Here is a 25892-nt window from a genome sequence, read left to right as displayed (position 1 = left end):
GTTTCAAATTGCGACTCAATTTCAAATTTTCATTAAGTCTAGGGACTTAATTGAAATTTTTTTAAAATTTGGTTGCTCTTTTTGTGAATAATAAAACTAGATGCCTTTTTGTAAATATTTTCAAAAGGCCTCTAGAATAAATGTTTTACTTAAAAAGAAAAAGGAATTTTTTGATAATTATTAATATATAATTATACCCGTTATAATATATATTAATTATTATCAATTTTAGAATTTTATTTGGTAAGTTTTAATAAAGATAATAAGATGATAATCTTTAATATATAATTATATCTATTATAATTTATATAATAATCTTTATCAACTTAGCATAGAATTAGGATTAATTTTATTTTATCTTTGTTTAAAATAATTAAATAGCAATTAATAATTTAATATGAACACATCTAATTATTAATTGTTGTTATCTTTATATAGGATTAAAACTTAGAATTTTATGAATTAAATTGTTTTAAGAATTCTACTTTAATTCCTATTTCTCCCTTTATAAATATCACCCATCTTCCCATTCATCTTACACTTAAAACCCAAAGCACCACAGCACCAAAGTGCCAAAGCTCCTAGCAACAGCAGCACCAAGCAATCGGCCAGCACACGCCCAGCTCCATCGCACGCACATCCCGTGCACACAATGCGTGCGTTGGCTCGAGTTGCCCCAGCCTCAGCTTGGGCCAGGCCTTTACCCCACGAGCGATACTTGCCCTCTGCACCATGCTGTGGGCGCCTAAGTCCTACCTGTTACCGAACACCCGTGTTGCTAATTACTTCCAGCCTTGCTGCGCATCACTGCTCCCACACACACCACGCCCGCATGCCCTAGCTGCTTGTGCGACATTCTTCATTCATTCACCTTAAGCCACAAACCCTCAACCCTCCTTTTAAATTTCCATCTTTTTCTTCATTATTACTATTATTTTCTAGAAAAATGTGGTTAAACATGCCTCGCAAGAGAACTGGTGCTTCCGCTCAAATTGATGAAACACAAAACAAGTTCCATTGTGAAGAAGCCAAAGTGAGATACGAAAGTATCTTCAAAAATCAACAGATGCATCTAGGAAAAGGCTTTACATTAAAGGAGAGCAACTACTGAGACTTTATGTCACATATTCGTCAAGTTTCTGAAATCCTCAATTGGGAGCTATTTTGTGAAAAGAGACCTAGTGTGGACGAGGAGCTAGTTCGTGAGTTCTATGCGAATTTAACTTCAAGCGAGATGACAGAAGTTTCAGTTCGCGGAATCAAGGTACCGATAAATTCAAATGCTATTAGTGAGTTCTTTGAATTACCAGATTTTGAAAACGACGAATATTCCACATTGATGAGCAATATCAAGCCTGAAATTTTGCAAGAAATTCTCGAGAAACTGACAGTTCAGGGTTCTACATGGACTGTGTCAAAACAAGGAATCCACACTTGTCGAAGAGAATATTTGATGCCACTCGTAAAGGTATGGTTTTACTTCATCCGATTCAGCCTTATGCCTAGCTCACATGGGACTACAATCTCATTAGAGCGAATGGTCTTACTGTACTTGATCCTAACTGGTAAGACCATTGATGTGGGGAAGATCATCTTGAGGGTGATACAGAATTGTGCCGTTAAACACTCTGGCCCTGCTCGTTTCCTTGAAAGCTGAAATTCTCAATGTAAGGAAGATAGGGTATAGCCAAGGCACAATCACAGATTGGGACTTCTACCGAGTAGCTGGAGAGTTAGTTCTACAGCAACGAGTTGAAGTAAGTGAGGAATTGGAGGACCCTGATGAAGAAGAAGATCCCACGATGCAATCATTTGAAGTCCCTGATAAGGTAGAATCACTGGAGCCAGAAGCTAAACCTGATGCTGAAACTTCAATGTTTAGAGCTCAACTGCCTAGCCCAGACTTTCGAGATGAGCTATCAAAATTGATGGACTTAATGCAACATATGCAATGGCAGCAAAAAGCCTACTGGAGATACTAAAAAATAAGGGATGACTCGATGAGAAGTGCTTTTAAGAAAATATACAATGACCTGTTTATTTTTGTGCCTGAGTTTACAGATTTCATATTTGAACCATAGAGTTCATTATCAAAGAAGGAGAGAAGCGATTCATGCAAAGGCGATGGTGATGGAGCAAAAGATGAGTCAAATTTGGAAGGGTCTGCAAATAAATAAAGGGGGGATCTTGACTTTATTTTATTTCTGTTCTTGAACATTTTAGGATTAAGTTTAATTAGGAATCTTTTATTTTTTGTATAATAAAAAAAGAGAGGAAAATCACTAATAAAATATGAACAAGTCACAAAGTATAAAGTGTGGCAATGTATATATACATGTCTAAGATTGGATTTAGAAAAAGCTTGGTACTTAAGCAGTCAAATTGACTCACCTCCTCTTTTCTAAAATCCTACCTGGTGTATAGTATCTGTTCACTTTAAACAATGAGGACATTGTTCATTTTAAGTTGGGGGGACCGAAAATTTGAATTATTTCCACTCAGAATAAAATTTTTCTTTTAATTATGATTAGGATATATTTTGTTCAAAACTTTGAATTTGTTAAGTAAGCTCAATTTGAGTATGAATAAAGTTCTATTATTTCAATAAATTATTATGTTAGTTTAATAATGAAATGAATGTATTTTTAATAAAGCATGTAAATCCGTACTATAAAATTTTTAGTTCTTTAGGAAAGTTAGGTATGCATGAAAGTTTAAGTCTTTAGAATTGACTTAGTAGTTTCGTGAGGCGAAATCCTAGGGAGCATGGAACGTTGGAAATGATATAGGCAACTATTGTTTAGACCGTTTGAGCCTTTCAATCCCACCATGGTAAAATTTTATCCTTTGAAACCCAACTTTGAGACTATATGGCCTAATTTTATTTCGACCATTACAATAATTAGCCATTACTTTTCGCTTAATGATCTTAAAATTGTCTCAAACACTAGACTCAGTAATATTCAAGATGTACTTCGAAAATAAGTTTGAGGGAGTTGAAAAGAAGTATCAATTGCTCGAGAATAGCAGTACACAAAGTAAGTGCTCGTGTTAATTAAAAAAAAAGAAAAAAAAAGAGAGCACATGTATTTGAAAAAGATGTACAAAAGAGTATATGAAAGTCAAGTTGGTGTATCGAAGGTAAAAATTCTGAAGGTTCAATTGACACTAAGTTTAGGGTTTCTTAAACCAAAATTTATCCATCTTTCACCTACCCCTAGCCTAGCCACGTTACAACCTTGATGAAGACCTATTGATTCAAAGTCCTCATACTACCTACATTAGTGGAGAGAAATTGCTACGATCAACATATGAAGACATAAGTTAAGCTTAATGATTGCAGCTTAGTCTTGAATAAAGGAATAAAAATCAAATTGGTAAGGGTTAAAATGTCTTTGTTACAAAAGCATTTAGTCTAAAATTTGCTATTATAATAAGTTGTTGAATTTAATTAGAACAATATGTATACTTAAGTAGCATAACTATCTCTTGTCTTTAAGTATAAGTATTTTAAACTCATAATTTTGGGAAAAATGTTGTTCTGAAGGATTTTTTCAAAGGTGTTTCCAAGAGATTCTTTTCAAAGTTTGTGCATTACTCGGGACGAGCAATGAATTAAGTTTGGGGGTGTGGAAACACAAAAATTTATATACTTTTTCATACCAAATTTTACTTAAATTCATGCAAATCCAGTTAAATTCTTGTCAAAAAATAATTAAATATTACAAAATAATTAAATCATGTTAAAAATATGAGCATGGTGAATTTATTTAATTTTATACTTAATTTTTATTAATTTTGACTATTTTCGACAGATTCACGCAAAGGGCGAAAAATTGGCTCGGCTGACACTGCTAAAAGCACAAAACCGAGAAACAATTTGAAGTATTGAGGCACTTTAATATCCAGCCTAAGACGGTCCAGAAATGTGTATTAAAGCCTAAGACGGTCCAGAAATGTGTATTAATTCATAATTTAATTAATTTTAATTTATTCCCCATTTAATGTGGGTTAAATAAATTATTTTTAATTAATTATGGAGAAAGGGTCCAGTTGAACCGCAATGGTCGAGCCAAATTGAGTGAATCGAACCAGCCACTAAATGGGCAGCCCAGAACCGTTCATATGCTGACCCAAATCAGCATTTTAGCTGATTAAATATGCTTGCAAAAAGGCCCTCAAAAGACTTCTAAATTGTATTCAAACCCCACCTTAAATTATGGATTTGTAGATTTGCCCTAAGCTTAAAATAGCAAAGTTGAAACTCTCAACTTTGCCATGTGTGTGGCCGGTCAAGGGAGGTCTCTTTGGCTGCTGGAATTTGCTATTTTTAGCAGCCACAATCAGCTATAAAAGCCACCCCTTGCTGATCATTCAAAGCATCACTCACTTCACATCATTCTTTCATTCCCTCTCTCACTTTTCTTTCATTTTTTCCATTCCATTCCCTTTTGTTCAAGTGCCGATTTCTTCTCTTGGAAAAGAGGCTTCTATCACCCATTTTGGAGCAGCAATTAGGTGTTCATAAGCTACCTTGATAGCCAAGGCCAACGAAAAACAAAGAACGGAGCAACTAGTCAAGGCATGGAGAAACACCGGATTTGCCTCTTGTTCCCTAACTCTTGAACTTTTGTTGTTGTCTTGACGAACATATTTATGAATATTTATGCTATTGAAATGGTTATTTTAATCAATTCATCTTAAATTATGTTTGTGTTGGGTTGATTATATTTTTCCTGCTTGAATTGTTAAAATGATGTTTATGTGTTATAGGCCTCAGCAAATTGCTTGGTTAAGTAAAATCATGCCTAAGTTATTCTTGCGTTATGACTGTGAGGTAACTAATGAATTAATTATTTAAAAGGATTGAAATTGTAATTAATTGACACAATACTTAATCAGTGCATGTTTATTCTTTTAAGGTAGCTGAAGGGTAAATTAGCAATGTATCTGGCGATATTATTGCCTTGCAGAACTTGCAAGATTATTGTGATTAAATTGTTTCAAGGTAGGGATGCCTTGTTACTTCACAAAGTCTTTTATATGCTTATTAGATTTAATTAATCATTTGAATTGACATAGGGATATGTAAGAGGTTGGTTCAATTTAATGAGAATGTATGTGCAATAACATGTTTGCTTGCTAGAATCTATTTAGTCAGTTGAATTGACATAGGGATTTGTCAAGAAATGAATGGAATTTTGTATGTAAGTTTGTTCATAAGTTAACAAATTACCGGGTTACTGTGAATTTATTCGTAACAGTATAAACATGAGTTTAACAATTCTGAGTTCAAGAAATATAATTAATTCAACACAAGTATGTTACATTGATTAAATCTTATTTGAAATCGTGCATTGGAACTCCTTTATTATTTTTTAATTATTTACTTAGTTTTTAAACAGTTTTTGACCACCTTTTAAAACCAAATTATTTTTACCTCACCAAAGTGTTTTACAATTAATTTCATAAATAATTCTTTTACAGTCCCTGTGGGTACGATAACTCGACATTTACTTGTCACTTTATTACTTGTTGTGATTGTGTACACTTGCACATTTTTCCGTCGTTCCAATCATGCATAGCCCATTTCAACATATTTATAAAAAAACGTGAATCTATACCAAATATGCGTGTCATGCATGCATGAAAAACCCTAAAATCTCGAATAGTCCCAAACCACAGTTTAAAGAAACTTTACAATCCAAAATCGAATAATAATAAGAAAATAACCAAAAAAGATATAATTAAAATAATATGGTGAAGTAAAGTCCGATGTTTGTCGTACGTCTACATGCTAATTCTGATCCTAAGTTTGATCATTACTTAAGAAGTTGAGATAATGGGGTGAGCTTAACAAGCTCAGTGTGAGACTAAACAAGTATTAAGCATTCATACAAACAATTTCATAGAGGTAACAATAACATAATCAAATATTATCAATAATAATTTTCAAATGCACATGTGAGATCCTACCCATACCATCCGCTACACACCACGAGTTCCCCAGAACCCATTTGGCAAACTCCAACGTATGTGAGCAATGCTCGATGTGGTAAAACCACCAATAATCAATAATGCCATATAAATAATGCGATATAATTGCCAATCCCATCTGTACTCCAAATGCAGTGCACTAACTACAAATATATGCAGACTTAATATGCCGCCAGTACTCCACGAAACTTCTCTGTCAATCATAAAATCCTATCCAAATGCATATGCAATATGTCATACAAATTCATACTTAATCATGTTTTAATACTTTTCACATTTATTCAACATGTTCAACATGTCCTCAATAGTCACATACTTTCAAACAAAGATAGTAGTGTTCTTATTTTCAAATTACTATTAAGATGGTATATATCAATATCGTTCAATTCACATACTTTATGAATTTCATTGTGCACCAATAGCAACCTCACGTATATATATCATAGTAAATATTTCATGCATTCAAATCATGCACAATCCTAATATCTCAACATTTCATACCATTTAATCAAACATTCTCATATCACATAATATAATTATGCATAACAATCTCAATTACATATTCATACAGTCAAACTAGCAATTTTGCAAACACATCTGTCTTTTAAGGCTTGAAATGTACCTGGTTCAACCACTCGCAAAACTAATATTTTGCTTGCTATGAAACCAATCAGCAAGCTAATTTATCAAATATAACATGACATTTATCATTATCAAACAAATTTTACAAGTTTAGGACCCACACCTTAGTTTTTGCTTTCTTGCAGCACCTTTGCGAATCTTCTAATTTTCCTTAATAAACCTTTATACGATCCTAAACCAAAATTCAGTATAAATTAAATCAATTTACCACATAACCAACTCCCAATTACCCACTTATGGGTTCAAACCATTTTTCAAATTAATAACTATTTTACGAATTCAACTAATTCGATTCCTTACCTTGTATCGATGCGAACCATACGTACGATCGTTCTTCGGCTTTATGCTTGATTCAAGGCATTTGGGTTAGCACTTAATTCCATAATATAGTGGAAAATCAGTAGTTAATAATTATTCAATTCCTTCATTTAATCAATCCATAACATTTACTCTACAACTATGTTGAAAAAATAATTAATTTTACGCTTAACTGTACTTACGCATTCTGATTTGTGAGTTTCGAATGCCCAAACTGTAACACCCTGATTTTGGGCCTAGAAGTAATGTGCCTTGAGTTTGGGATCGGTTAAAAGGCCGCTTGAATAAAAGAAAGGTGTTTAAATATTTTATAATTGTGTGTTTAGTTTAATTGTTAAATTATTTAGAAAGGGTTGGTAGTGTGGAAAAAAAGTCCCGGGTTTGATCCAGTGCTTTAGCAAAATTTTACATTTTTTTTCCAAAGAACCCTGAGCATTAGGTGGAAGGCTTATTAATAAGGCCTGGTAAAATCTGACATAAGGAAGCATGTGGCCTAGTGGCAAAAGGTGTGGGTAGTAAGCATGAGGCCCAGGGTTTAAGTCCTGGCCTTGGCAAAATTTTTTTTATTGCGCATAAGATTAGTAGGGAAGCTAGCGTTTAGGATTTATAAATATGTTAGGTGGGAATTTGATAGAAGGAGACGCTTGGCCCAGTGGCATGATGGCGTTAGGAGTAAGGAGAAGTGCTGGGTTCAAGTCGCAGCATGAGCAGAAGTTGTGGGTTTTTTTTTAGACAACCTAGAGGTCGGCAGAAAGAGTTTATAATTAATTGGGAAGAAAAACGGCACAAAAGAGCTTGTGGCTTGGTGGCAAGGTATGAATAGCGGAGCCAAGAGATCAGGGGTTCAAATCTAAATGGTAGCAAATATTTTTAGGATAACCAGGTTGCGGGTTAATAGGCCTTAAAAATAGTTAGGGATGGAATATGGCACAAGATTGCTTACGGTGCAGTGGCGTGAAGCATGCTATGGTTATGAGAAGGAGTAGGTTTGAATCCCAGGCTTGGCGAAGTTTAAATTTTTATTCTTTAAGAAAACTGAGGCTGAGGCATATAAGCCTTATAATTAATTGTGACCAAATGGTAGCGTAAGAAAGGATGTGGTGAAGTGGCCAACGGCGTGTGAGGAGGTAGAGTAACCTTGAGGTCTGGAGTTTGAGTGGAGGCATGCGCAAAGGGAAAATTTAATTTTGCTACTCAAGTGCTATAAGGTCGATTAGGATGAGGATTAAGGGTATAGATATGATGGTGATAAAATTGGAGAATTTGAAGGGAAATTATCTTGACGAGTTTAAGTCAATTGAGGAGTGTAGGTGTATTTTTTATTTATTTATTTTTATTTTCATTTTCTTAGTATAAATATGTGTGTCGTACGAGCGAGTAAGGACATTTGTTGTTTTTGTGTGCTTCAGTCGCATATCACCTCCTCTTTTCTTTAAGCCAAATTCTTGATCTTTTCTTCCCTATTTTAATCGAATCAATCTCTTCCCTCTTCAACTTAGCCGATTGTTTCTTTTTCATTTAAAAGCTGATTCTTCTTTATTCTTTCAAAAACTTTCGTTAACCTACGGTTTCTCCATTTATTTCTCTTTTTCCCTCTCATTCAAGAGTGTGATCGTTGATGGAAAAAGGGGGTTCTAGCAGAGATGTTGGGATAGAGGCTCCTAAGTTTAAGCGACGTAAGGTGTCAACCGTTAGGGACTTTTCGCCTGGATGCGGAAAAGGGACTACATCATATTTCAAGTTACATAGGCAGATCGCAGTCGATCAATCTTGTCAAGGCAAGTATAGGTGGTTCTTCGGTAAGTAGTGGATTTATTTTGAATTAATGGAATGTGACTAATGGAATATAACGTTGAATATAGGTTCAGACGATTATGAATACTTAGTACTCCAGGTGATAAGGTGTGTACTTCTACCCTATGATAACTTGATATAAAACCGAAGGTGTGTACACACACTGCACACACAAGTAGATCGGCAAAAGCCGAAATGCCAAAAAGCTGAAATGTTGAAAAGCCGAAAGTTTGACTATGGCAGTCTTGCGAGTGCAGAAACACTCATGAGATGGAAACCGATAGGTTGTCTGAGGCCCCATGAGCGATTCCATGGGCTTGGGCTGTGATTGGCCAATCGGGCCAGAATAGGCTTAATGGGCCTAATGGGCTGTTGGGCCCATAATAGGCAAAAATTGATAATTGATGCTATGTGATGAAAAATCGTATGTGAGCATGACTATTAATGTGAATTGGGCCTGATGGGCCATATAAATGTGATTTGGGCCTAATAGGCCATATAAATGTGATTGGGCCTAGTGGGCCATATACAGGTATGTGAATGTGACTGGGCTTTGTAAGGGGTTTTAGGCCTAGTATATGATAACTACATAAAACATAATTAATATATTGCAACCATGGACAAGTCATAGGGTTAAGGTGTGGCAACGGGTATATGCATGTCTAGGATTGGATTTGAAGAGAGCTTGGTACTTAAGCGGTCTTAATGACTCACCTCCTCTTCTCTGGAATCCTACCTGGTGCATAGTATTCATTCATCTTAACTCATAGGATTTGTTAATGGGCCAAGGTAAGTGAAAACCGTAATAAAAGGAAAAATTATCGAAATGCCCTTAAGGGCAAAAATGACTGAAATACTCCTAGGTGTTGAATGTAAGTTTTATGGATGTGACATGCATATCTGCTGCATACATATAATATTCTGCTTAGGCTGCATATGGGTTGGGTATTATGGAATGGAGGAAGTATATGAGGATCGCATGGTTGCTTGACAATCGTGGATCCACCGACGGCTTTTAAGCCCAATCTGTAAATTAAGGTAGTTCCGCAACCGGGCTACCATGGATGTGTATCGGTTGGGTGGGTTGATATTTATATCCCCACATGATGTGTCGGGGGACGGCTAGTGTGTAGCGGATGGATTATTGGGATGGGATTGCACTGCATTGCATTGCATGTATGATATTATTGTGATATTATTGCGATGTGGGCTTCGGCCCAACCGAGGCTAATTTGGGCTAAGGCCTAGAGACCACCGTTATTGAATTGGGCTCTGGCCCAAAATGACTAATGATTGATTTATACTCGTTGAGGGTTGTACACACTGAGTTTTCGAAACTCACCCCCCTCCTTCTAAACTTTTCAGGTGATCCTCAGTAGGCGGTTCGACGGATGGAGGGACTCAGAGGTGGCCAACTAGCATAAAAAGCTTAGACTTAGTCTTTATGTAATTTTTAATATATTGACTTTAAATTATTTCTATTTGATTTGGGTTGTAACAAGGTCTTTTCTCTGGCTAATATTTCAAATTAGGATTATTATCATTTTTTTATGCTTTATATTTATTAGAAGTAGAACGTGGTTTTCTTAAACCATAACTATTTTTAAATACTACGTTTCCGCAACTCGATTTTTTTATGACGAGTTTTCATAAAATCATATGTTCTAAATAAAGCTTCTGCAACTGAAAAGATATTTTACAAAGTAATTAAGGTTTTTCATTTTAAGGAAGTGTTTCCAATGAAAATAAGGTTTTCGCTAGAACACTCCAATGTGACGCGCCAGATTCGGCCATAACGTCTAGGCCGGGTTTGGGGTGTTACACAAACGATCAAGAACCTTTTTACCTAATTGACATGGGTTTAATAGCTGATAAAAAGGGCTCAAGAACTAAAATTAAAGATGGAATTAATTGGGCAAGATTCAAGAAACAAAACAGCCCCCTATTCTACATATATGCGCATGCACCACCACCCATGATGGCTGAAATTGGGGCTGAATTTTAAAATGGCTTGAAACCTCATTAAAATCAGGAAAAATACCTTTAAAAAAATTTAAAATCCCTTAAATTTCAGATCTTGAAATTTAGGTTTTTAATGGACAAGATTAATTAAGAAACTGGAGAGAAAAGAGACATTACACAAGCTAGTCGAGAAAAAAGACAATGGCACTTTCTAGGTGATGTTTGGGATCGATCTTGGAGATCAAAATTTCAGATTTGGGGCTGATTTAATTGAGGAAAAATTGCATCAATAGAGTAAAGGAGATAGTACAAAATCTTGATGTAAAAAGAAGAAGAAGAAGATGGTAAAAAGGGAGGTGTAGGCATCGACAACAATGAAGGAAAAAGGGAAAAGAAAAAAAAAATAAAGATGAAGAGAGGGAGGGAGAGGGGGTTAGGGACGACTAAGGTAGAAGAAAAGTGATTAAAATGCTAATTATTTGATAAAAAATTGTATTTATACCTAGGTTTATTGGGCTTGGATGCCAACATATAAAGAAAAAAGGAAATTTGCAAAAAAAAAAAATTATTTTGTAAGAGTTGAGACTTGAACTTGGGAACTCCAACTAACTTTCAAGCTTTCAAATCTAATGAATAACCATTGGATCAATTCCCTATTTTTGATATATTTCTAAATTTTATGGAGCTAAATTTGGGATGTTAATAGAGCTAAATTTGGGATGTTAGCCCTTAAGGAAATTTTGTTCTCGAAATTACCTGTTTCGAAGAGATGAGGATACTGAAGCCAAATTGAGTCCTCCAACTCCCAAGTAGCCTATTCGATGCCATGATTTTTTCACAGTACTTTAACTAATGAAATTTTCTTTCATCTTAGAACTTTGGTCTCACGTTCTAATATTTGAACCAGTTCCTCTTTAAATGATAAATTCGGTCTAACCTCAATCTCCTCAACTGTAACAATATACGAGGGATTGGATTGATATCGTCTCAACACCGAGACATGAAACACATCGTGAATACGATCTAACTCAGGTGGCAACTCAAGTTGGTAAGCCATAAGACCAACCTTTTTAAGCACTCGATAGGGACTAATGAATCTAGAGCTTAACTTGCCCTTTCGACCAAATCTCAAAACTTTCTTTCATGGAGAGACTTTAAGGAAAACAAAATCCGTCACATTGAACTCAATGTCCTTGTACTTCAAATCAGCATATGACTTCTTTCTATCAGAAGCTACCTTCAATCTTTCTTTAATTAACTTAATTTTATCCTCGATTTTGCATAACCATTTCTAGACCAATCAACTTCCTTTTGCCCACTTCAATCTAACATAAAGGTGAGTGGCACTTACGACCATAAATAGCTTCGTAAGCTGCCATTTGGATACTTGATTGAAAACTGTTATTATAGGCAAATTCTGCCATCTATAAATACTCCTTCCAACTGCTTTGGAAGTTGATTACACAACTCCTCAACATATCTTACAATATCTGAATGACTTTTTCGGACTGGCCATCAGATTGTGGATGAAAAGCCGTACTAAAATCCGATCGAGTTCCCAAAGCCTTGTGCAACTTCTTTCAGAATAAAGATGTGAATCTAGGATCTTGATCTAAAATAATAAACATTGGCACACCATGCAATCTCACTATCTTAGATATATAAAGCTTAGCTAACTTTTGGAAAGAGTAATCGGTACGAACAGGAGCAAAATATGTGGACTTAGTCAATCTATCAACCACAACCTTACTCAATCTATCAACCACAACCCAAATCGAATCTTTCTTAGTAGATGTTAAGGGCAACCCACTAACAAAGTCCATTGTCACTCTCTCCCACTTTGAGTATGGAATTCAAATCGGTTGGAGAAACTCTGATGGAAACTGATGTTCAGCTTTAACCTGTTGGCAAGTTAAACATTTAGATACAAATTTAGTCACTTCATCTTTAAGACTCAACCACCAATACACTTCCCTCAAATCATGATACATCTTAGTACTACCAGGATACATAACATAAGGGTTGCTATTTGCTTCTTGAAGCATGGATTGTCTTAAATTTTGATCATTAGGCACACAATATCTCGCTTTAAAGCACAAAATTCCATCAGAATTAATCCCAAAGTCCTCAAGCGAACCATCCTTAACTTGTTTGTTAGAGTTTCATCCAAACTCTGTTTCTCCTTGATTTCTTGAACCCACGTAGGTTTTACTTGCAATTATACCAAGATAGCCCATCATAAAAAAGACTCAAGTGAGCGAACATAGCCCTCAAATCAAACATTGCCTTTCTGCTAAAGGCATCAGACACAACATTGGCTTTTCTGGGGTGATACTCAATCATGCAGTCATTGTGACAGCCCAAAATAGACCCTAGCCGGAATGTGGTTTCGGGACCACAAAACCGAGGCATAACAATAATTTAAAATTTATTTCGATGCCTATAATATGTGTGTATTCATGTATGACATTTTTTGATGATTGATTTAGTGTTATAAAGGTGAATTCCACTAGAAAGGACTTAGTAGTGAACTTTGAAAATACGATAGGGAAAGGGTGATGACTAATTAAAGCATGCATGCAAAATAATGGACTTGCATGTCAAATTCCCCTTTTACAAGTAATGGCCGGCCATGACAAAGAGATATGGGTTAAACATGTCATGAAACATGTTTTGTTGGGCATTAGGGAGAAATAGTAAACAAATAAGCATGGGTAAGAAAAGAATGAAAAAAAAATGTGTGTGAGAGAGTAGCATACCCAATTGCCGTGCAACCAAGAAGAGAAAAACAAAAACATTTGTTCATGCTTGCTCTCTCCCTTTTTGGCCGAAAATACTAAGAGGAAGAAGGGATTTTTGCTTCATTTCCTTTGTTAGAAGAGATCTAGAAGGTGATTTGGCTAAATTTGCATCAGGATTAAGGTATGTATGAGGTTGTGTTGGGAGTTTCATGCATGTTTTGGTTGCTAACTTGATGTGCATGTTAGCCATGGCTCAAATCTTTGTTATGCCATGGAAATGGTATTTGGCCAAAGTTGTTATAGTGATAAAGCCATTGCATGCTAAGTGTGAAGCTTGATGATGATGCATGCAAAGATGGATTGCCTACTCTTGAGTAAGACTTTGAGTTTTCTCTTTGTTTTATCATGATTGAAGTTGAAAAGGAGCATGATTGTCATATTCGCCATGATGCATTCTTGAGCATGATTCATGCTTCTTGCATGTTAGTTAAAAATTTGTGTTTTGGATGGCTATGGACACCTTGAAAATTCGCCATGCTCATATATGCATATATATGATTGCACATTATGTTTGGTTATGAACTAAGTGATGAATATATTGGTTTAAAGAAGAAAATGTGGAAGAATGCTTGTGAAATTGCAAGCACAATTCGCCTAGCACACATATAAGTGCTTGATGCTATATTATAAGTTTTGGGCCACAATGTGCAAAGCATTAATTAGTAAATTGCATGCTGTTTTTGTGAGGTATTAAGTGCAAAATTGACCTCAACATGTACATGAATATTCGCCTTGGGTAGCCTATTGAAGGCCTTAGCATTTCCTTGATGCTCAAATAAATTGTATTGAATTGCTTGATGTAGTATAAAATGTGCATGACCATTGTGTATTCAAGCTAAAGAGTGGCCATATGACCATTTAAAATCCTTGTCATATTCGCCATAAGCAAGCACAATGAGGTTTTAATAAATTGAATTTGTTTGAATTAGCTCAAGAGCTAAGAGGGCCACAATTGGACAAGGGAAGGAAAAGGTGATCGAATAGCCGAAAAAGCCGTTCGACAACATCCGAGGTAAGTCCTCAAGAAGTGACCTTACTTGAATTATGTGAGATGAAATATGGATGTGTATGATTATTGATTATGTGTGTATGAGTATTTGAATTCCACCCGGCTAAGTCCCGGCGAATATGCTAATGATTATAATTGTGTTTGAGCCTTGGTAACGAAAATGAAATATGTATGTCCAATGATTATTGATGTATGTGTGCATGAGAAATTGAATGATATCCGGCTAAGCCCCAAGACAATTATGCTGGAAATTATATCCGGGTTAAGACCAAAGGCAATTGTGCTAGTGGCTATATCCGGCTAAGACCAAGGCATTCGTATGAGTTATTCTATCCGGCTAAGACCAAGGCATTTGTGCACGTGATTATATCCGGTTATATTCGAAGAATCTTGGGCTGGAGGTGAGTGTTGGTTGCTGTAATGAATTCAATCAAGACACTCGAAAAGCCCAAAGGATAAGGTACGTTATATGTGCATTGAAAGTCGACATGTTTGAGCAACATTCGCTCAATCGACTAATGAATTGATTGATACTTTGTGAAATTATATAATGATGAAGTGTGAAGTAAGAATGTGTATAAATGAAATGATGCATTTGGCTATGTGAATGTATTGCTGTAATTAGAGTTGATTATATTCCTTGAGACTTACTAAGCATAAAAATGCTTACCCGTTGCTTTGGCTCTCGCTTTTTTAGATTTCGCTCAAGCAATCGGATTTGGGATCGTTGAAGTCGAAGTCATCCACACTATCAAGCCTCCATTTTGGTATAAATTTTTGGTTGAACTTGAGATGGCATGTATAGGACTACCTCATGTTTGTTAAATATGTTGTAATGTAAGTATGTACGGCCATGCGAAAATGGCTCGAAAAGGAAGCATGAACTTAGACTAATTGTGGTTTGTATATATATATTTGGTGTCATGATGTGGCTATGGCTTGGAAATAGGAATGTTGGTCATATGATCAGCCATTGGCATGGTTAAAATGATCATATATGAACCTATGTATGGCAAGACTAGTTGATTCATGGAGACTACCAAATAGGTAAGCCCTACCTTAAAACAGATGCTGCCAGCTGCAGTGGCGTGAATGTGAAAAATCACCAAAATTCACAGGAATGGAATTAAATAGTGAATAAGCTTTGTAAATGAACCTTGATGAGTCTATTTTCTTATGGAAGAAACGAAATGGTCATAGGAGTTACAGGTTAAGAGATATTAAAGTTATTGTGAGACAGGACCAGAATGGTTTCTGGGTTCCCTGTCACAACTTTAAAAATTCACTATAAATTATCCAAAAAGAATTAGGAGACATACCATATATTTTCAGATTCCATTTTGAGTCTAGTTTCATTAGAAACAAACGGAATCAGCATTAAAGCCCTGTACAGAGAGATATTCAAGTTATACCACGCAAAGGTCAGAGCAGTCGATCCCTGTAACATGGGTGACTTTAACTAATAAACTGTACCAATTGGCCCAACCAAAAATTCTAGAAATAAATCCATGGATGGATATATGAGTCTAAATTCAGGGAAAATTTACGAAACCAGTTTCCGAGTTTTGAAACTCGAGATATGATTTTTAAGGCGACAGTGACGCATTTTTTCCAGCCTGACTGGAAATGTCCAATGGATGGGCAAAACAAGTGAACTTGGCTTGCTAACCCCTCGTGTCCGACACCGGCGATGGTCTCGGGTTCGGGGTGTTACAGTCATAGTCCTTTAACAACTCAATCCACATCTGTTGCCTCAAATTGAGTTCCTTCTGGGCGAGGAGATATTTGAGACTCTTGTGATTAATGTAAATAATACATTTTTAACTATACAAGTAGTGTCTCCAAATTTTGAGAGCAAAAACAACAGCTTCCAACTCCAAATCATGAGTGGGGTAATTACATTCATGTGGCCTAAGTTGTCTTGAGGCATATGCTTGTCAACAAAGTGTGCAAGAAAAGTCCCCTAGTGTTCCGAGGTTCTTGTTTTCCGGCGGACTTGATGCTTTTGCCGTTCGATGAGTTCGATGTTATTCTTGGTTTGGATTGGTTGACCATGCACGATCACGGTTGTAAATTGCAAGAGCAAGACTATCGATTTGAGTGCGCGAATAATGAAATAATTGGGTTGAGTCCACGGACTTAAAGGGTTGCCACCGTAATATATCGTGATGTTGGCCCGAAATATGTAAGAAAAGGGTGCGGCGTACCTTGCGTCGTGCTTTCGATGACAAGGAATCGAGAAGAAACCCGAATCTGTGCCCGTGGTTTGTGAATACCGGATGTTTTCCCAAAGAATTGCCGGGTTTACCACCTGTTCGGAAATAGAATTTGGCATCGAATTGGTACTGGTACCACTCAATTTCGATAGCTCCGTATCGTATGGCACCAACGGAATTAAAAGAGTTGAAAGCTCGGTTGCAAGAATTGGTGGATAGAGGTTTTGCTCGCCGAGTTTTTCGCCTTGGGGTGCGCCGGTGTTGTTCGTGAAGAAGAAGGATGGAACCATGCGATTGTGCATCGACTATCGTCGACTTAACAAAGCGGCGATAAAGAACAAATATCCGTTGCCACGTATTGACGACTTGTTCGATCAATGAAGGGAGCCTCGGTGTTCTCGAAAATAGATTTGAGATCGGGCTACTATCAATTGCGAATCCGAGATTCGGACGTGCCCAAGACCACCTTGAGCGAGATATGGTCACTATGAGTTCCTAGTGATGCCGTTTGGGCTCACTAATGCCCTACGGTATTTATGGATTTAATGAATCGGATCTTTAGACCATATTTGGATCGATTCGTAGTCGTGTTCATTGATGACATCTTGGTCTATTCAAGAAATGAGACCGAACATGCTGAACACTGCGGTTAGTCTTTGCAAATTTTACGGGACAAGCAATTATATGCTAAGTTCAGCAAGTGTGAGTTACGGTTAAGAGAGGTTAGCTTCTTGGGTCATGTGGTATCTGCATCGGGTATTCGAGTCGACCGAATAAAATTTCAGCCATACTTAATTGGAAGCCTCAGAAATATTACGAGGTTCGAGCTTTTTGGGGCTTGCTTAGGTTATTACCAACGATTTGTAAAGGCTTCTCAACGATAGCCACGCCGATGACGGTTACTCCAAAAGGACGTTAAGTTCGAATGGACGGAGAAATGCCAAAAAGTTTCGATCAATCAAAACTTATTTGATGAAGCCCCAATTCTAGTGCAACCCGAGTCCAGTAAGGAGTTTGTCATCTATAGCGACGCCTCTCTACTTGGGTTAGGTTGCGTATTAATGCAAGAAGGTCGAGTTGTGGCCTGTCGTCGAGGCAATTAAAGCCACATGAGAAAAATTATCCGACTCATGATCTCGAGTTGGCGCCATCGTATTCGCCTTAAAGATTTGGCGACATTACTTATTTGGTGAAAGGTGCCATGTATACTCGGATCACAAAAGTCTCAAATATTTGATGACCCAAAGAGACTTAAATCTGCGACAAAGATGTTGGCTCGAGTACATTAAAGGATTATGAGTGATCATTGACTATCACCCGGGAAAGGCGAATGTGGTTGCGGATGCCTTGAGTCGTAAATCGTTATTCACTTCTGACGATGAATGTGCACTTGTCCGTCCAATCCGACGATGTGTTAGTGGCTGAATTGAAAGCCAAACCATTATTGACACACCAAATTCGAGAAGCTCAGAAAGTCGACGACGAGTTGGTTGCAAAACGGGCTGCGTGTGTTCCGAACAAGGACTCGGAGTTTCAAATCGACGATGACGATTGTTTGAGGTTCAAAAGTCGTCATGCGTCCCAAAGAATTGAACTCATTTCGATAATTTTGAATGAAGCCCATTGTAGCCGAATGGCAATCCACCCGGGGAGTACGAAGATGTACAATGATTTGAAACGTCGGTTTTGGTGGCATGGTATGAAGCGAGACATCTCCGACTTTGTTTCGAGATGTTTAATATGTCAACAAGTGAAAGCGGAACATCGGTGCCTTGAGATTACTTGACCAATCACGATACCCGAGTGGAAATGGGATCGAGTCACAATGGACTTTGTATCCGTGCCATTGTCGACAAGTAAGAAGGATGCGGTTTGGGCGTGGTAGATCGATTGACTAAGTCGGCCCACTTTATCCCCGTCGTCTGATTTTTCAATGGACAAACTAGCCGAATTGTGCGTTTCTCGATTGTGAGATTACACGGGTGCCTATTTCCATCGTGTCGGATAGAGATCCGAGATTTACCTCGCGATTTTGGAAAAAGTTGCAAGAAGCTTTGGGTACCAAGTTGCATTTCAAGACCGCCTTTCACCCCAAACCGATGGTCAATCCGAGCGGATAATTCGGATACTTGAGGATATGTTAAGATGTTGCATCCTCGAGTTTAGTGGTTCATGGGAGCGGTATTTGCCGTTGATTGAATTCGCTTACAACAACGACTTTCAATCAAGTATTAAGATGGCACCCTACGAGGCCTTGTGCGGTCGTAAATGCCGTACACCATTGTTTTGGACCGAGCTCGGTGAAAGCAAGATTTTCGGGTGGATTTGATTAGGGATGCTGAATGAAAGTGAAAGTAATCCGTGAAAGTCGAAGATAGCCTCCGATCGTCGGAAGTCGTGCGCGGATCTAAAGCGTAAGGAATCAAGTATCAGGTGGGTGATAAAGTGTTTCTCAAGGTATCGCCTTGGAAAAGGATACTCGAGTTCGGTAGTAAGGGCAAGTTGAGCCCGAGGTTCATTGGGCCATATGAGATATCGAGCGAGTCGGTCCAGGTGGCATATCGCTTGATTTTGCCCCTGAACTCAAAAGGTTCACGATGTCTTTCACGTTTCGATGCTTGACGCTATAGATCCGATCCATCGCACGTGATTAGTCCATCGAAATTGAAATTCAAGCTAATATGAGTTATGAGGAAGAACCGATTCGTATCCTATCACGAGAAGTGAAAGAGTTGCGAAACAAGCGGGTTCCGCTAGTGAAAGTGTTATGGCTCAAGCACGGGATAGAAGAAGCTACTTGGGAGACCGAGAACTCTATGAAAGAGCGATATCCAAACCTATTTACGGTAAGATTTTCGGGACGAAAATTTCTTAAGAGGGGAGAGTTGTGACAGCCAAAATAGACCCTAGCCGGAATGTGGTTTGGGACCACAAAACCGAGGCATAACAATAATTTAAAATTTATTTCGATGCCTATAATATGTGTGTATTCATGTATGACATTTTTGATGATTGATTTAGTGTTATAAAGGTGAATTCCACTAGAAAGGACTTAGTAGTGAACTTTGAAAATACGATAGGAAAGGGGTGATGACTAATTAAAGCATGCATGCAAAATAATGGACTTGCATGTCAAATTCCCCTTTTACAAGTAATGGCCGCCATGACAAAGAGATATGGGTTAAACATGTCATGAAACATGTTTTGTTGGGCATTAGGGAGAAATAGTAAACAAATAAGCATGGGTAAGAAAAGAATGAAAAAAATGTGTGTGAGAGTAGCATACCCCATTGCCGTGCAACCAAGAAGAGAAAAACAAAAAAATTTGTTCATGCTTGCTCTCTCCCTTTTTGGCCGAAAATACTAAGAGGAAGAAGGGATTTTTGCTTCATTTCCTTTGTTAGAAGAGATCTAGAAGGTGATTTGGCTAAATTTGTATCAAGATTAAGGTATGTATGAGGTTGTGTTGGGAGTTTCATGCATGTTTTGGTTGCTAACTTGATGTGCATGTTAGCCATGGCTCAAATCTTTGTTATGCCATGGAAATGGTATTTGGCCAAAGTTGTTATAGTGATAAAGCCATTGCATGCTAAGTGTGAAGCTTGATGATGATGCATGCAAAGATGGATTGCCTACTCTTGAGTAAGACTTTGAGTTTTCTCTTTGTTTTATCATGATTGAAGTTGAAAAGGAGCATGATTGTCATATTCGGCCATGATGCATTCTTGAGCATGATTCATGCTTCTTGCATGTTAGTTAAAAATTTGTGTTTTGGATGGCTATGGACACCTTGAAAATTCGGCCATGCTCATATATGCATATATATGATTGCACATTATGTTTGGTTATGAACTAAGTGATGAATATATTGGTTTAAAGAAGAAAATGTGGAAGAATGCTTGTGAAATTGCAAGCACAATTGCCTAGCACACATATAAGTGCTTGATGCTATATTATAAGTTTTGGGCCACAATGTGCAAAGCATTAATTAGTAAATTGCATGCTGTTTTTGTGAGGTATTAAGTGCAAAATTGACCTCAACATGTACATGAATATTCGGCCTTGGGTAGCCTATTGAAGGCCTTAGCATTTCCTTGATGCTCAAATAAATTGTATTGAATTGCTTGATGTAGTATAAAATGTGCATGACCATTGTGTATTCAAGCTAAAGAGTGGCCATATGACCATTTAAAATCCTTGTCATATTCGCCATAAGCAAGCACAATGAGGTTTTAATAAATTGAATTTGTTTGAATTAGCTCAAGAGCTAAGAGGGCCACAATTGGACAAGGGGAAGGAAAAGGTGATCGAATAGCCGAAAAAGCCGTTCGACAACATCCGAGGTAAGTCCTCAAGAAGTGACCTTACTTGAATTATGTGAGATGAAATATGGATGTGTATGATTATTGATTATGTGTGTATGAGTATTTGAATTCCACCAGGGCTAAGTCCCGGGCGAATATGCTAATGATTATAATTGTGTTTGAGCCTTGGTAACGAAAATGAAATATGTATGTCCAATGATTATTGATGTATGTGTGCATGAGAAATTGAATGATATCCGGGCTAAGCCCCGAAGACAATTATGCTGGAAATTATATCCGGGTTAAGACCCGAAGGCAATTGTGCTAGTGGCTATATCCGGCTAAGACCAAGGCATTCGTGCGAGTTATTCTATCCGGGCTAAGACCAAGGCATTTGTGCACGTGATTATATCCGGTTATATTCGAAGAATCTTGGGCTGGAGGTGAGTGTTGGTTGCTGTAATGAATTCAATCAAGACACTCGAAAAGCCCAAAGGATAAGGTACGTTATATGTGCATTGAAAGTCGACATGTTTGAGCAACATTCGCTCAATCGACTAATGAATTGATTGATACTTTGTGAAATTATATAATGATGAAGTGTGAAGTAAGAATGTGTATAAATGAAATGATGCATTTGGCTATGTGAATGTATTGCTGTAATTAGAGTTGATTATATTCCTTGAGACTTACTAAGCATAAAAATGCTTACCCGTTGCTTTGGCTCTCGGTTTTTTAGATTTCGCTCAAGCAATCGGATTTGGGATCGTTGAAGTCGAAGTCATCCACACTATCAAGCCTCCATTTTGGTATAAATTTTGGTTGAACTTGAGATGGCATGTATAGGACTACCTCATGTTTGTTAAATATGTTGTAATGTAAGTATGTACGGCCATGCGAAAATGGCTCGAAAAGGGAAGCATGAACTTAGACTAATTGTGGTTTGTATATATATATTTGGTGTCATGATGTGGCTATGGCTTGGAAATAGGAATGTTGGTCATATGATCAGCCATTGGCATGGTTAAAATGATCATATATGAACCTATGTATGGCAAGACTAGTTGATTCATGGAGACTACCAAATAGGTAAGCCCTACCTTAAAAACAGATGCTGCCAGCTGCAGTGGCGTGAATGTGAAAAATCACCAAAATTCACAGGAATGAAATTAAATAGTGAATAAGCTTTGTAAATGAACCTTGATGAGTCTATTTTCTTATGGAAGAAACGAAATGGTCATAGGAGTTACAGGTTAAGAGATATTAAAGTTATTGTGAGACAGGTCCAGAATGGTTTCTGGGTTCCCTGTCACAACTTTAAAAATTCACTATAAATTATCCAAAAATAATTAGGAGACATACCATATATTTTCAGATTCCATTTTGAGTCTAGTTTCATTAGAAACAAACGGAATCAGCATTAAAGCCCTGTACAGAGAGATATTCAAGTTATATCACGCAAAGGTCAGAGCAGTCGATCCCTGTAACATGGGTGACTTTAACTAATAAACTGTACCAATTGGCCCAACCAAAAATTCTAGAAATAAATCCATGGATGGATATATGAGTCTAAATTTAGGGAAAATTTACGAAACCAGTTTCCGAGTTTTGAAACTCGAGATATGATTTTAAGGCGACAGTGACGCATTTTTCCAGCTGACTGAAATGTCCAATGGATGGGCAAAACAAGTGAACTTGGCTTGCTAACCCCTCGTGTCCGACACCGGCGATGGTCTCGGGTTCGGGGTGTTACAGTCATAGTCCTTTAACAACTCAATCCACATCTGTTGCCTCAAATTGAGTTCCTTCTGGGCGAGGAGATATTTGAGACTCTTGTGATTAATGTAAATAATACATTTTTAACTATACAAGTAGTGTCTCCAAATTTTGAGAGCAAAAACAACAGCTTCCAACTCCAAATCATGAGTGGGGTAATTACATTCATGTGGCCTAAGTTGTCTTGAGGCATATGCTACAACTTTACCATATTTCATTAGAGCACAACTATCGATAATCCTTGGTAGAGGGTACTTATTCTTGATAGTTAATTTATTCAATTGTCGATAATCAATGCACAACCATAAGGTTCCATCTTTTTTCTTCACAAATAAAATTGGTGCACCCCATGACGAAACTCTAGGCCTAATAAAACCTCTATCCAACAGTTCTTGCAACTATACCTTCAATTCCTTAAGCTCTTCCGGTGCCATGCGGTAGGGAGCGATGGACACCGATGTCTTCCCAGCAACAACTCAATTCCAAATTCCACTTCCCTCTCTAAAGGTAACCCTAACAGTTTATCGGGAAAAACATCGAGAAATCCCCTCACTGTATGAATACCTTCAACTACAAGGTCAACAAAGCTTGCATTTTGGACATAAGCCAAAAATGCATCGCACCCTTTTCACACCATCTGTTCTACTACTAAAGCAAAAATTACATTGGACGAATAATTCTGACGTTCTCCTACCATAATAACTTTTTTCCCAGACTCAGTCACCAAAATCACCCTCTTCAATGCATAATCTAATCGAACTTGATGCTCAACCAACCAGTCCATCTCCAAAATCAAATCAAATTCATTGAAAGGGAGTTCCATCAAATAGACAATGAATACCTTTTCTTGAACCTCTAAAGGTTCATCTTTTATAAACTTTATTCACAAGTGTGGAGGATCCTAAGGGACTAACTACAGTTACAATATTTTCGGCTTCCTCTACCCCAATCCCCAATTTTACAACCACATTACAAGCAACGTACAAATGGGTAGATCCTATGTCAATCAAATGAAAATAGGGTATCGAGCAAATAGTGAAGGTACCTGCTATGACGTCAGTCGCATCACTATCCTCTCAGTGCCTAGCCACTTAAACCAAGGCAAGTTGTCTCACCTCAACTCGATTCACACCTTGAGCTAGTGTTCTTTGACCCTAATTACCATTCTCATTTCGATTTTGATTATGATCCCTCTGATCACCCTAATTACCTCTCTGATTTTGACCTCTACTTGAGCCTTGATTTTTATCTGGAGCTTGCAGTTGACACTGACAATGAAGACAATCCCTAATCTTATGCTCCATCGAACCACATACCAAACAAGCACCCATCTTCCTTCAACACTTGCTCGAATGGTGCTTCAGACAATATTAGAAAACCTGAATCTGCCCTTCTCTAAGGTCTACTGCTTCTCTATTCTGTGGTGGCCTAGCCTCCCTGGCTTGCTTAACAGGTCACAGATTTAGGCCAGAAGGGCCCATTTCTCTTTTGGGTTGGTCCCTCTATTTCCCTTTCCTCTCGCGCTCCACGCGTTTAATCTCCTTAGTAATCTTGGTCTTCTCGACCAAAGTCCCAAACATACACTCTTGGTGTGGTGTTACCTGAACCTTAAGGTCTTACCTTAGGCCTTCCTGAAAATGAAAACTCTTTTCTTACTCAGATGCCACCATACGAGGTGTATAGCGACTTAACCTTAGAAATTCTACTTCATGCTTAGAAACTGTATTGTCTCCCTGTTTAAGTTTAATAAATTCCAACCGTCGAGCCTCCACATAGCGAGGGCCCATATACTTACCCTGAAAGGCCTTCTGAAAATAAGCCCAATCAATACGCTCTGGTAGGGTTCCTCTAACCACTAATTGCCACCATCGATATGCATTATCTCTCAATAGAGACACAACACCCTTAAGTTTTTGCTTAGGAGTACAATCCAAATCCTCTAAAATTTGTTCAATAGTTTCCATCCAGTATTCAGCCACAATAGGAGTAGTTCCAACAATACCCTTAAACAATTTTGCCCCACTAGAGCGAAGCCTTTCAGCAATTGTCCCACAACTAACACTTCCTATTAGAGCCCCATCAACCCTTTTAAAAGCCCTTAATAAAGCCTGAGTTACTGGATCATTCCCAACATGGTCATCATTAATATTCCCATTTTTCATATTCCACCCTCAGTAGTGGGTTCACTGTTAACCACATTTTGTTCATTATCCAGTTTCAGCCCTAACGATGCAACTAACTCAACCGGACCCCTCAGGGGTCACCCTCTACGGCCCCTCCTACCACGAGTTATCATTCCAAGTGTATTCATTTTGGCATTTTATGGATATACAATCTTACAAGTAAGAGCTTTTAGTACCTTATTTAGTCTTTTACGCACTCACATTTTATAATTCTTTTATAAAAGTTTTATGCAATAGTCTCTGTAGTCTTAATAGATTTACTGTTTCTATGGACTTGGCATCAGACCTTTGAACTTCATTTTTTCCTGTTTAAAACATTTTCTAAATCTATTGTGGTTTGTTTTTCTCTAAATTTTCCTTTTTCATGTATGCATGCATGCAGACTAACTTATGTAGATTTAAAATCTCAGTCAGAGGTTTTGAAGCAAGGCTCTAATACCACTAAATGTAACCTCTAAAACTGGACCTAGACGTTATGATCGAATCTTGATGCAAAAAGAAGAAAAATTGCATCAATATAGTAAAGGAGATGATGCAAAATCTTGATGCAAAAAGAAGAAGAAGAAGATGGAAAAAGGTGAGGTGTAAGCAACAGCAACAATGGAGGAAAAAGGGAAAAAAAAATAAAGATGAAGAGAGGGAGAGTGGGTTAGGGACGGCTAAGGTAGAAGAAAAGTGATTAAAAGGCTGATTATTTTAATAAAAATGTATTTATACCTAGGTTTATTGGGCTTGGATACCAACACATAAAAAGAACAAGGGAATTTGCAAAAAAAAATAATTTATTTTGTAAAAGTTGAGACTTGAACTTGGGATCTCCAACTAACTTTCAAGCTTTCACATTTAATGACTAACCATTGGGTCAATTCCCTATTTTTGATATATTTCTA

The 25892-nt window shown here is 37.3% G+C and overlaps 1 protein-coding gene across 1 annotated transcript; it reads right to left on the bottom strand.

Moving 5' to 3' along the window:
- Positions 1-24471: 24471 nt before the first annotated feature.
- LOC108458590 (uncharacterized) lies at positions 24472-24981 on the bottom strand. The gene has a single exon (XM_017758001.1). The coding sequence runs from the start codon at positions 24979-24981 to the stop codon at positions 24472-24474; it is 510 nt and encodes a 169-aa protein (XP_017613490.1).
- Between the last annotated feature and the right edge of the window lie 911 nt (positions 24982-25892).

The sequence above is a fragment of the Gossypium arboreum genome, chromosome 4, assembly GCF_025698485.1.
Source record: "Gossypium arboreum isolate Shixiya-1 chromosome 4, ASM2569848v2, whole genome shotgun sequence".
Lineage (NCBI taxonomy): Eukaryota > Viridiplantae > Streptophyta > Magnoliopsida > Malvales > Malvaceae > Gossypium > Gossypium arboreum.
Note: the sequence above shows the minus strand (reverse complement) of the source record. Positions and strands in the feature narration are given on the sequence as shown.